General features: G+C 40.4%; 1 protein-coding gene across 1 annotated transcript in view; it reads left to right on the top strand.

Moving 5' to 3' along the window:
- Positions 1 to 11,999, top strand: part of LOC132866649 (transmembrane protein 94-like) — a 34,925-nt gene extending 22,926 nt beyond the window's left edge. Inside the window, exons 17-26 of the mRNA XM_060899436.1 lie at positions 97 to 205; positions 302 to 482; positions 558 to 635; positions 2,207 to 2,292; positions 2,723 to 2,804; positions 5,676 to 5,824; positions 6,542 to 6,639; positions 8,985 to 9,078; positions 9,782 to 9,952; positions 11,927 to 11,999. Coding sequence (XP_060755419.1) covers positions 97 to 205; positions 302 to 482; positions 558 to 635; positions 2,207 to 2,292; positions 2,723 to 2,804; positions 5,676 to 5,824; positions 6,542 to 6,639; positions 8,985 to 9,078; positions 9,782 to 9,952; positions 11,927 to 11,999 — 1,121 coding nt within the window. The remainder of the gene's footprint in view (positions 1 to 96; positions 206 to 301; positions 483 to 557; positions 636 to 2,206; positions 2,293 to 2,722; positions 2,805 to 5,675; positions 5,825 to 6,541; positions 6,640 to 8,984; positions 9,079 to 9,781; positions 9,953 to 11,926) is intronic.
- Positions 12,000 to 14,118: the final 2,119 nt, after the last annotated feature.

The following is a 14,118-nucleotide window of genomic DNA, read 5'->3' as shown; positions in this document are numbered from 1 at the left end:
TTTACATAAACATCACATAGTGTGTGTGTGTGTGTGTGTGTGTGTGTGTGTGTGTGTGTGTGTGTGTGTGTGTGTGTTTGTGTGTGTGTGTTGTAGCTGAGTGTGAGATGGTATGTATCATGCAGGAGTACGGAGAAGTTGTGTGTTGCCTTGGCAGCAGCCAGAACATCAACAACAACACCATCTTCCTTCAGAGTGACATCAGGTCATGTGACGTCTTTATTCACCTTTTCTTTGATCACAGACTCCTGATGTCCCTCTAACTTTTAGCTTCTCTTTCTTCTCCTTCACACGCCCGCAGCATCGCTCTAGAGCCACTTGTCCCCATGTGCTGTCCGTCAAATAACGACACCCACCCGAGAACTCAGAGCCAACAGAGCGCTGTGAGTCTGAGTCAGCTCTCCAGCGCCATCTGTGGGTTAGCCTCCACTGTGCAGCTGCACCAACAGGACAACAATGCCATCATCAGACTGATCAGACAGGTACAAACACACACACACACAGAGTACTAAAGCAGGAATGTTACTGTCAGATGAACAGTGTAATGTGTACCACAGGCTCGCCATACCACAGCTGGGATCAGGAAGTGTTTCCTGTTTTTGCTTCAGTCTCAGCTGTCGCTCGTTCTTCTCCAGGTACTGAACACCCCACAATAATTCCACAGGTGCCGAACACCCCACAATAACTCCACAGGTGCCGAACACCCCACGATACCTCCACAGGTGCCGAACACCCCACGATAACTCCACAGGTGCCGAACACCCCACGATAACTCCACAGGTGCCGAACACCCCACGATAACTCCACAGGTGCCGAACACCCCACGATAATTCCACAGGTGCCGAACACCCCACGATAACTCCACAGGTGCCGAACACCCCACGATAACTCCACAGGTGCCGAACACCCCACGATAACTCCACAGGTGCCGAACACCCCACGATAACTCCACAGGTGCCGAACACCCCACGATAACTCCACAGGTGCCGAACACCCCACGATAACTCCACAGGTGCCGAACACCCCACGATAACTCCACAGGTGCCGAACACCCCACGATAACTCCACAGGTGCCGAACACCCCACGATAACTCCACAGGTGCCGAACACCCCACGATAACTCCACAGGTGCCGAACACCCCACGATAACTCCACAGGTGCCGAACACCCCACGATAACTCCACAGGTGCCGAACACCCCACGATAACTCCACAGGTGCCGAACACCCCACAATAACTCCACAGGTGCCGAACACCCCACAATAACTCCACAGGTGCCGAACACCCCACGATAATTCCACAGGTGCCAAACACCCCACAATAACTCCACAGGTGCCGAACACCTCACAATAACTCCACAGGTGCCGAACACCCCACAATAATTCTAAAGGTACCGAACACCCCACAATAATTCTACAGGTGCCGAACACCCCAAAATAATTTGTCAGAGTGCAGGCACTTACAGATGTAGGTGCAGAGGAGAGCGGGGAAGTAGATGGCTGACAAAACCAAAAAGATAGACAGAAGCGAGGTCAGGAAACAAGTGAAGGTCAGGTGATCGTCAAACAACGTAGAATGGGCGCGACAAATAGCGTAGTAGAAACAAGCAAGCAAAGGTCAGAAACTAGAGCGTCAAACAGAGAATACAAGGCTTGGTATGCACTGGGTAAACAGAATGATACTTCGCATTGGAGTGTTGTGTGAAAGTGGCTTTAATAGGTGGAGTGCTGATTAGGGGAATGCGTGACAGCTGTAATTAATACTCAGGTGACAGAGGGTGCTGTGGTTCTTGGGGATTGTAGTTCTGAGTGTCCATGTTTGCAGTTTGTGTGTTCTCAGCAGACTTACTGACAGACACCCCCCCCAATCTTTTGAGGATGCCAACCGAACACCCCAAAATAATTCTCCAGGTACCGAACACCCCAAAATAATTCTACAGGTACCGAACACCACAAAATAATTCTACAAGTATTGAACACCCCAAAATAATTCTACAGGTACCGAACACCCCAAAATAACTCTACAGATACTGAACACCTCTAAATAATTACAGTTTTAATATTCCACAAAAACGTAGTGATGTCGCATGCTATCTGTAACGTAGACAGTCAAAATACCGGAACATCAAAGGAGTATTATCATCATCATCCATCCATAAATCAACAAAGCAAAAATTGCCTGCCGTTTGTGTGTGTGTGTTATTGTAGATGCTGGCATGTATGTGCCAACTGCCTCCTCCTCTGGCTACCAGTGATGTTCTCCTTCTCTCATGTTGTTATTACCCATTGCTCAGGTACACACACACACACACACACACACACACACACACACACACACACACACCACTAATTCTAGAAAACACAGTTGGTGTATAAACAGTATCCTGATCCAGATTTCAGTTTAACATTTCCTAAAATTTATGAATAATTTATTTCTGAGTAAAATATTTGGATAAGTATGAGATCTGTGTTTATTTCATTAGCCAATCCTGACTCTCGGATCAATCTGTAGAAGACAGAAGGCAGTAATGCGAATTAGTGTATTTATGAGTCACATTTAATTTATCATTAACTGTTGCTATTTATATTTTTCTTGAACAGTGCTTAAGCTACAATAATCTCATGAATGTAGAACGTTTCTGCTCAGAATAGATTCATTTTCAGGGAAAAAACATGTCCTATTCATGTGTGGAACATCTGTTTCATGACTTCACATCTGTCCAGTGTGTCACTACTGGGAAAACCATCTGACAACTCCATCATGAAGGTTCCTACCGGAAAGAATCTGAGATTCCTACCAAAGAAGGTAAAAAGGAAATACAGGCAGTATTTTATTTGACAGTACAGAAAGAAGCACATATCTGATAGACCATCATACTCTTTACTCACCCCATCTTTACATATTAAACACTGACTACTTACCCCATACTCACCTATTATCACTAACTACCAGGATACCTATTAAATACCAGCTACTTACCCCCACCTTTACATATTAAAAAACTAACTACTAACTACTTATGAACTACTCTATACTTCCCTAATATTACTAGCTACCATATATTAAACACTAAGTACTTACAGTATCATATACTTATAATTACTAGCTACTGCATGTTTCCCCATCTTTACATATTAAACACAAACTACTTACTAACTATTAAAACTAGATGGCCTTTCGAGTTCATAAAATTGGTGAAATTTAGTTCCCTCTGAAATTTGGTCAATGTGATATATGTTTATTTCTGTAATATCTCGCAAAATATCAGGCCATTTTGTAGCTGGGAAGTTTTTTAATTTGAGGGGATTAAAGCAAATAATGTGCAGGAAATTGCTCATTTCGCGCAGCCAAGCAGACAGAAGAAATCTGGTGTTCGCATGCACACGCTTACCTTCGTCTTCTTCTTTTGGGTTTTACAGCAGCTGGCATCCATAGTGTTGCATTACTGCCATCTACAGGTTTACCTTGACCGTGCACTGACAGTTCCATCATTCTGTCGCTAAACGAACAGCTGATCACACCGAGGTGCTTGCTGACCGCCGATATTTATTAGTTTGGTCCTGCATTTACTTTCCTTCGCAACATAACGTCTTTTCTTCTCGCTTTCTATTACTATAGTCGATCTTTCACGTTTCATTTGCATCCTCCTTCTCTCCTGTTTCAAATTTGTATCCCACAGTGCCTTGCGTGAACAGGGAAAGCCCACCACATGATGTATGATGTAGTATCTTGTATTGTGTCATGTTGAAGCAGGAAAAAATAGCAGAGAATTTAGGGCCACATGACTCTAAATTCATTAATTGTTGTATAAAAAAAAACTAATAAAATTGGAAGTCTGTGATTCGAATTCAGTAACTTTCAGTCCACTAAACAAAAATAATTAGCTGTCAGGGAAAATTATTTTTATGACCTTCATTTGAAAAATCTGAAAGGCAGTCTAGCTTTACCTAATTACCTACCCTAAACAGTGGATATAAAAAAGTTTACACACCCTGTTAAAATGAGAGTTTTTTTCTGATGTAAAAAAAAAGAGAGAGAGACCACGATAAATAATTTCAAAACTTTTCCCACCTTTAATGTGACCTATAACCTATACAATTCAATTGAAAAACAATTTAGGGGGAAAACATTAAAAAAAACAATAAGCTGGTTGCATAAGTGTGCACACCCTCAAACTAATACTTTGTTGAAGCACCTTTTGATTTAATTACAGCATTCAGTCTTTTTGGGTCGGAGTCGATCAGCCTGCCACATCTAGACTTGGCAATATTTGCCCACTCTTCCTTGCAAAAGCGCTCCAAATCTGTCAGATTGCGAGGGCAACTCTTGTGCACAGACCTCTTCAGGTCACCCCACAGATTTTCAATTGGATTTAGGTCTGGACTTTGGCTGGGCCATTCCAAAACTTTTGCTTCTGTGCTCTGTTTGTGGATCCATGTTGTGGTGTTCTTGGCGGTGTTGCCTGGTGGTGTCACGGTGGCTATGCAGGCAGTGTGGGACATACTTTTGTGCACCTTTTGGTGGGACTGTGGGCAGCTACGCCACTGGAATTACATCTTGACCCTTTTTTGGTAGGCTTTTTTTTTGGTAATTGTAAAGCAGGGCGGCACGGTGGTGTAGTGGTTAGCACTGTCGCCTCACAGCAAGAAGGTCCTGGGTTCGAGCCCCGGGGCCGGCGAGGGCCTTTCTGTGTGGAGTTTGCATGTTCTCCCCGTGTCTGCGTGGGTTTCCTCCGGGTGCTCCGGTTTCCCCCACAGTCCAAAGACATGCAGGTTAGGTTAACTGGTGACTCTAAATTGACCGTAGGTGTGAATGTGAGTGTGAATGGTTGTCTGTGTCTATGTGTCAGCCCTGTGATGACCTGGCGACTTGTCCAGGGTGTACCCCGCCTTTCGCCCGTAGTCAGCTGGGATAGGCTCCAGCTTGCCTGTGACCCTGTAGAAGGATAAAGCGGCTACAGATAATGAGATGAGATGAGAATGAGAATTGTAAAGCAACCTTGGTTGTGAGAAAGATGCTATATAAGTTGAATTAATTATATTATTTATTATTATATCATGTAAAAGACTCAAAAAGGTTAAAAAAAATGAGTTTGTGAGCTCATGTATGAGGAAGGGAGTAGGTAGGGCTTTCTGTCCTAGTGAGTTACACTGTGCTGTGATGCAGCATGAACAGTGTACATGTTCACCCTCACCAGTTGGTTGGGATTTGACAAGTGACCAAATTGGGGAGAAAAACGAGGGGAGAAGAATTGAGAGTGAACTGGAATCTCATTTCCACTGAATAGCATTGCATTATAGAGTTACTATTGCAAATGTCCAAGTTTGCCCTGTTGGTGGTGCTACAGCTCTTGATTGGCACCAAAATTGGTGGGTAGGGAGCTCAGAGTGTCCTCTATCACTGTGCCCAATTTCATAGAAAGCATGTGAAGCGTTCTATGGGCTTTAGAAGAAACACATATAGTACTAGTACAATGAATACATTTGCATTTTTAATCAGTAAATATAAACAGACTCAAACGTTTCTGGAACTGGAAAACTTAAACAGAAATATATTAAATGTGGGCTTGTAATGAATGTGATAGCTATGTGTAAAGGTTTTATCTAACCTTGTAAAGTACACAAAATAATAATAATAATAATAATAATAATAATAAAAAAACTTCATCTCCTGTAGACGCTGCGTTTCTTCATGCTCTGTTTCTCGGTGAAGTTTGGCCTGACTGTGTGCATCTGTTTAACATGCTTCGGACTTTTACTTCATGCTTTCTGCCTGGAAATAAATCACGAGGTTGAGAAACTGTGTCACCCAACAGCTCTACTCATGTACGTGTGATATACATATATTTACATTTATCATTCTTTTCTTAGAATATTATTTTTTAACATAAAAGCTTAAAACTCTGAATGAACTATTAAAATTAAAGTATTTTTTTCTTTCATTGCTGATTAAACACAAGTTCCTTCATTGACCCTTTTTTTTTGTTTTAATCATTTACGAGTTTTCTTACTTATTCTAATTTCCTAATTTTCTTACTTACATTTGTATTTCATATGAAAGATCTATTCATCAGGTACCATTTTATTTTATCTTTTTATTTTGTGAATTGTTTTATTTTACAGCTTTCACTTTGTTTTTCAATTCAAATCAATTGAATTTCTTTAGACATTGTCACAAAGCAGCTTTACAGAAATGTATAACTTTTGAATATAGATTTTAAAACATATGAATTTATACATTTATCCCTTTTTATCTATTTTTTAAAACGTTTTTATCTAATATTCCTGTATGATTATATTTTATTTATTTATTTTTAAATTTAATTACATTTTATTTAAGCTTGTTATTTTATACAGTTAGGCATTTTGATCTAGATTTTAATATTTGGAAGAATTATATGTATTATTAATAAATTATTGATTTTTTTTGCAATGTATTATGAGTATTTGTTTATTTATTTAGTAAACCTAAGTAAAGCTTTCAGTTGTATTAAAATGCCAAAATTTACCAACATCGTTTCTTTTCTTTCTTTTTTTCACCAGGAATTCTACAGTGTGGTCCCCAGACTGGTACGGCAAACACTCGCATGGTCTTTCTCTGGGACAGAAAGTCATTGCCTTGCTCGTTCTTCTATATGCCAGTGAGTAAAATGTAGCTCCTAATTACAGTGGTGCTTGAAAGTTTGTGAACCCTTTAGAATTTTCTATATTTCTGCATAAATATGACCTAAAACATCATCAGATTTTCACATAAGTCCTAAAAGTAGATAAAGAGAGCCCAGTTAAACAAATGAGACAAAAATATTATACTTGGTCATTTATTTATTGAGGAAAATGATCCAATATTACATATCTGCAAGTGGCAAAAGTATATGAACCTTTGCTTTCAGTATCTGGTGTGACCCCCTTGTGCAGCAATAACTGCAACTAAACGTTTGCGGTAACTGTTGATCAGTCCTGCACACCGGCTTGGAGGAATTTTAGCCCATTCCTCCATACAGAACAGCTTCAACTCTGGGATGTTGGTGGGTTTCCTCACATGAACTGCTCACTTCAGGTCCTTCCACAACATTTCGATTGGATTATGGTCAAGACTTTGACTTGGCCATTCCAAAACATTAACTTTATTCTTCTTTAACCATTCTTTGGTAGAACGACTTGTGTGCTTAGGGTCGCTGTCTTGCTGCATGACCCACCTTCTCTTGAGATTCAGTTCATGGACAGATGTCCTGACATTTTCCTTTAGAATTCACTTATATAATTCAGAATTCATTGTTCCATCAATGATGGCAAGCCGTTCTGGCCCAGATGCAGCAAAACAGGCCCAAACCATGATACTACCACCATCATGTTTCACAGATGGGATAAGGTTCTTATGCTGGAATGCAGTGTTTTCCTTTCTCCAAACATACCGTAACACTTCTCATTTAAACCAAAAAGTTCTATTTTGGTCTCATCCATCCACAAAACATTTTTCCAGTAGCCTTCTGGCTTGTCCACATGATCTTTAGCAATCTGCAGACGAGCAGCAATGTTCTTTTTGGAGAGTAGTGGCTTTCTCCTTGCAACCCTGCCATGCACACCATTGTTGTTCAGTGTTCTCCTGATGGTGGACTCATGAACATTAACATTAGCCAATGTGAGAGAGGCCTTCAGTTGCTTCGAAGTTACCCTGGGGTCCTTTGTGACCTCACCGACTATTACACGCCTTGCTCTTGGAGTGATCTTTGTTGGTCACCACTCCTGGGGAGGGTAACAATGGTCTTGAATTTCCTCCATTTGTACACAATCTGTCTGACTGTGGATTGGTGGAGTCCAAACTCTTTAGAGATGGTTTTGTGACCTTTTCCAGCCTGATGAGCATCAACAACACTTTTTCTGAGGTCCTCAGAAATCTCCTTTGTTCGTGCCATGATACACTTCCACAAACATGTGTTGTGAAGATCAGACTTTGATAGATCCCTGTTCTTTAAATAAAACAGGGTGCCCACTCACACCTGATTGTCATCCCATTGATTGAAAACACCTGACTCTAATTTCACCTTCAAATTAACTGCTAATCCTAGAGGTTCACATACTTTTGCCACTCACAGATATGTAATATTGGATCATTTTCCTCAATAAATAAATGACCATGTATAATATTTTTGTCTCATTTGTTTAACTGGGTTCTCTTTATCTACTTTTAGGACTTGTGTGAAAATCTGATGATGTTTTAGATCATATTTATGCAGAAATATAGAAAATTCTAAAGGCTTCACAAACTTTCAAGCACCACTGTATATTTGTTGCACTTTTTGTTCATCCAGCCACATTAAAGTTAACATGAGAATAAAAGTGTCATTCTCCATGGCCTTGGTGAAAGAGTTCAGAAAAGACATAAATGAAACAATGACAGTGCAGTTCCACATGAGATTAAAGACAACAAATCTCAGATTTTATCCATTTTTGTACAATTCTCTGAAGGTTGTGAATTCCTGGACACACAATTTTTAACCACAAAAAAAAATTGTGAAATCTGAATACTTGAATCTGATTGGTCTGACAGTGTGCATTAATCTATTTGTATAACAGCAGTTCTACCTATAACATTAATGCGCTTGTTTGAATAGGCTATGTTATCGTTTCTATAGTAACAGCTCATTCACAGGGTTTTATATAGATTTAAAAAAATATATAATTATGAAGAAAAAAAAACATCTAGTATGGTATGTGAAATTTTTTGTTCGGACAATTTCCGATAACATTATGGATGGAGTCTCCTGTGTCAGCACTTTATAACTGTCATGGTGCTTTGTAAAGTTCAGACATTAAACAACATGAAATCTATGAAACTATAAAATGTTAAAATGTGTGATATACTGTTTATTAAAAAAATTAAATGTTGAAATCATCCAGACTGGTGGCTAAAGAAAAGTAATCCACCTCAAAGTGGAGCATGTTCAATGTGGATTATTTATATTTTGCTATTATTTTGTTTCACGAGTGTGCGCATCTGTGAGTCATGTACATCGGTCAGCGCCTTTGTGGAAGCAAAACCCTCTGAGCAACAAAAGCTGGTGTGCTGTTGTCTGTACGCTGTGAGTCTCAGTACATTTCTGAAATATTTTTGATGTTCACACACTGAATATTGTAATATAATTGTTTTCTGGTCTGGAAAAAATAAACATTGAAGGAAAAATGATTCGTATTTAACAATTTAATTCTGACACCATCGCAGGAGCGTTGTGGATGTTTTTGATCCTGAATACAAACTGAATTGATGAGGGTTATATCCATTTTGTTACATCTCGTAGCTGCAACCTGATGAATGCTGTGTGAGGAAATTACTCTTATGTAGCCGGGATTCAGACGTCTTTCTACTTTTCACACACACAGACTGTTCTAGAATTTGGACAAGAGTTTATTCAGATCATGTAAAGTGTGATGAGTAACAATCATAACACAGAAAAGACGAGAAAACTCAGAGAGTGTAAAACATACGTACAAAATTTACACATCGTTCTGGTGGAATATAGTTACGATATATTTAGGAAATTAAGGTTTAAGCAGAAAACTGTCATTTTAGCCAAAACTGAATTTTTGTCTTTTTCGACTGTTTGCCACAGTGATGTCTGATGGATTTTTCTAGACCAGCAACAAAACGTTTTTTGTTTTTGTCATGTAATCAGTTAAATCCTGTGTCTTTTGGATATAAAGAGAACATAACGGTTGACTTTTTAATTATCATGATTAAGATTTTATTTACATTTCAGCCTTATGCAGTTTTTCTGTCACGTTCAGACCCTTCCTGAGTGTTTCCATAGCAACTGGTTCCCGCCTCCTGTGGCATGACCCCACCCCTCACCACACTTTTCACATCAGTGATATACCTCTGGTAACCTGGTTGCTAGGAATTCTTTGGCTCCTCCCCCTCATGTTTATTAATGAGGGAATAAAACTGCATGAGATCAGGTAATAACTGACTCAATAATCCTGTTGCGAACAGATGATAGCTTTTATCCTTTTGTAGCTACGTGTTTACTCTCAGTAACGTCCATAAAGCAAGTTAGTTCTTGTTCTCACTTATGTTACAGCAGCTATAAACACTCAATCCCTCACCAGCCTGTAGGTCTTTCTTTCTTTCACTTTGTCTGTCTTTAATTCGGTATCTATCTATCTACAGTGGTGCTTGAAAGTTTGTGAACCCTATAGAATTTTCTATATTTCTGCATAAATATGACCTAAAACATCATCAGATTTTCCACACAAGTCCTAAAAGTAGATAAAGAGAACCCAGTTAAACAAATGAGACAAAAATATTATACTTGATCATTTATTTATTGAGGAAAATGATCCAATATTACATATCTGTGAGTGGCAAAAGTATGTGAACCTCTAGGATTAGCAGTTAATTTGAAGGTGAAATTAGAGTCAGGTGTTTTCAATCAATGGGATGACAATCAGGTGTGAGTGGGCACCCTGTTTTATTTAAAGAATAGGGATCTATCAAAGTCTGATCTTCACAACACATGTTTGTGGAAGTGTATCATGGCGCGAACAAAGGAAATTTCTGAGGGCCTCAGAAAAAGCGTTGTTGATGCTCATCAGGATGGAAAAGGTTACAAAACCATTTCTAAAGAGTTTGGACTCCACCAATCCACAGTAAGACAGACTGTGTACAAATGGAGGAAATTCAGGACCATTGTTACCCTCCCCAGGAGTGGTCAACCAACAAAGTCACTCCAAGAGCAAGGCATGTAATAGTCGGCAAGGTCACAAAGGACCCCAGGGTAACTTCTAAGCAACTGAAGGCCTCTCTCAAATTGGTTAAGGTTAATGTTCATGAGTCCACCATCAGGAGAACACTGAACAAAAATGGTGTGCATGGCAGGGTTGCAAGAAGAAAGCCACTGCTCTCCAAAAAGAACATTGCTGCTCGTCTGCAGTTTGCTAAAGATCACGTGGACAAGCCAGAAGGCTATTGGAAAAATGTTTTGTGGACGGATGAGACCAAAATAGAACTTTTTGGTTTAAATGAGAAACGTTATGTTTGGAGAAAGGAAAACACTGCATTCCAGCATAAGAACCTTATCCCATCTGTGAAACATGGTGGTAGTAGTATCATGGTTTGGGCCCGTTTTGCTGCATCTGGGCCAGGACGGCTTGCCATCATTGATGGAACAATGAATTCTGAATTATACCAGCAAATTCGAAAGGAAAATGTCAGGACATCTGTCCATGAACTGAATCTCAAGAGAAGGTGGGTCATGCAGCAAGACAACGACCCTAAGCACACAAGTCGTTCTACCAAAGAATGGTTAAAAAAAGAATAAAGTTAATGTTTTGGAATGGCCAAGTCAAAGTGCTGACCTTAATCCAATTGAAATGCTGTGGAAGGACCTGAAGCGAGCAGTTCATGTGAGGAAACCCACCAACATCCCAGAGTTGAAGCTGTTCTGTACGGAGGAACGGGCTAAAATTCCTCCAAGCCAGTGTGCAGGACTGATCAACAGTTACCGCAAACGTTTAATTGCAGTTATTGCTGCACAAGGGGGTCACACCAGATACTAAAAGCAAAGCTTCACATACCTTTGCCACTCACAGATGTGTAATATTGGATCACTTTCCTCAATAAATGAATAATCAAGTATAATATTTTTGTCTCATTTGTTTAACTGGGTTCTCTTTATCTACTTTTAAGACTTGTGTGAAAATCTGATGATGTTTTTGGTCATATTTATGCAGAAATATAGAAAATTCTAAAGGGTTCACAAACTTTCAAGCACCACTCTATCTATCTATCTATCTATCTATCTATCTATCTATCTATCTATCTATCTATCCCTTATTTACTTCTTTCTTTCTTGTTTTTCATAATGTGTTTCAACAACGAGAATTTGTGTGTGTGTGTGTGTGTGTGTGTGTGTGTGTGTGTGTGTGTTACAGGATGAGGGTGAGGTACCAGAAGAGGCAGAAGCTGCAATTTGACACCAAACTTGGAATGAATTCTCCTTTCTGACACACACACACACACACACATGCACGCATGAGTACTAAAGCAGGACAGCCGTGAGATGGCAGTGTTACTCTACAAAACACCAGATGCAGCGACTCCAGCACTGAAAACTCATCATGTTTGCCTTTTGTGTTTATTTTTTGAAAGTTTTGCTCCTTTAATGATCTCTGTTGACTTTGTGAGAAATAAAGCTGCATATTTTTCTGATATTTATTTCTGTACTGTGTTCCTTCTTAAGCCTGGGATCAAGATGATCAAACTGACAAAGAAGAACACCTTCCTGGTGTTGGTTCAGTGACAGCAGAGCAGAGAGATTTCATAAATTACATTTTTATTTTGTTTAGAGGAAATGAGTTTTTATCATTTATAAATTTTAAAGATGTGACATAAAGAGACACTGTCCACTTATTTCATATAATTCACGTCATTTAAATTTGAGTGCTTCTTTAGTGTCAGTAAACCTGCTGTCGAGACTCGAACTACAAACATGGACATTCAAGACTACAATCCCCAAGACTCATAGCGCCTTCTGTTTCCTGAATATTAACTACATCTGACACTCATTTCCTCAATTAGCCCCTCTCCTACTTAAACCACACTCACACTCCACTCCAACATCAAGTATCGTTCTGTATTCACCCCATTCATACCAAGCCTTGCATTTTTCTATCAGCCTCTCAATTTTCTGTCCTTTGCTATCCTTCCTTCGTTTACACCCTTTGTCTCATCTTCTCTACGTTGTTTGCTGATTGACCGACCCTCACTTGTTTCCTGACCTCACTTCTTGTTTATCGTTTTGGCTTCGTCAACAGTCTGCTTTCCCGCTCTCCTCTGCATTTACATCCGTAAGTGCCTGCACTCTGGCAGGATACTTCACCATTATGGATGTAGCGGAAGAGGCGAAGCGGACTGCTTTGAATGTTCAGGGTCGCTTGCTGGGACAACATCAACAGATGCTAGTGGACCTCAACACCCGTCTAACGCAGCTGACCACCGTGATGTCATAGGCCTTCCTACTGCGCCCTGAGTCTCTTCCTAGCCCCACGCTACAACTCCCTGCACCCGAGAAGTTTGCTGGAGACGCCCTTGCTTGTAAGGGTTTCTTAGTTCAATGCTCTATGTATTTCGCCACCATGCCGAATCTCTCCGATAAGCATAAGATTGCTAAATTCCTTTCTTTTCTCTCTGGCAAAGCGCTACGCTGGGCAAGCACAGTATGGGTCAAAGACCAAGAACAAACCACATAATATGAGCAGTTTCTCTCTATGTTCAAGAGGGTATTCGACCATGAACTGGAAGGTATTGAAATTGGTAAGTTTGCTTACCATTTCACAAGGTTCTCGAAATGTGGCAGAATACGCTCTCAACTTCAGAACCCTGGCAGCAGCCAGTGGATGGAACGAGCCCACTTTGAAGGCTGTCTTCCGTCAGGGTCTACATCCCGCTATTCTCAGTGAGCTAGCATGCCGAGACGAACAACTAACGCTGGACTTGCTGATTGATTTGGCCATCCAGCTCGATCATCTGTTGGCTCACTGCCCCTTCATCCAGGAAAGCGTTAAGCCTATCATGGCTACCGAAGACAGCTCTCCCATGGAGGTTTCACGCACTAGGCTGTCATGTCATGAACATTAGCTCAACCACTGTCCCATTCGTCCATCCCGTGCAGCTCCAGCAGAAGGTTCTACATGCTCTGTGAGTCCGGTGAGAGAATTTACATCCAAGTCTTTTAAAATCCCAGTATTATTGAAGTTGACCGATTCCACACACCTCCTGTGTGCTTTCATTGATTCAGGGGCAGAAGGAAACTTTATCAGCCGTTCCATCGTACAGAAACTCAACTTGCCCACAGTTCCATTGCAAAGCATGCTCAGCATTAGGTCCATTCACGGAGGACCAATAGGAGACGGTCTCGTCACTTCACGGACCGCATCACTTCACCTCCAAGTGGGCATTCTACATTCGGAGCAAATCTCGCTATATGTCACAAATGCAGTAAGTCATGACCTTATTCTTGGCTATCCATGGCTACAGCTTCACGATCCCTTGATCTCATGGCAGAGCAAGGAAATTCTTCAGTGGTTTACAACTTGTTTCATTATGTCGAACATGTATAGCATAC

This window comes from Neoarius graeffei, chromosome 18, assembly GCF_027579695.1.
Source record: "Neoarius graeffei isolate fNeoGra1 chromosome 18, fNeoGra1.pri, whole genome shotgun sequence".
Lineage (NCBI taxonomy): Eukaryota > Metazoa > Chordata > Actinopteri > Siluriformes > Ariidae > Neoarius > Neoarius graeffei.
The sequence above is the reverse complement of the archived record's forward strand: the minus strand, read 5'-3'. Positions and strand labels throughout refer to the sequence as shown.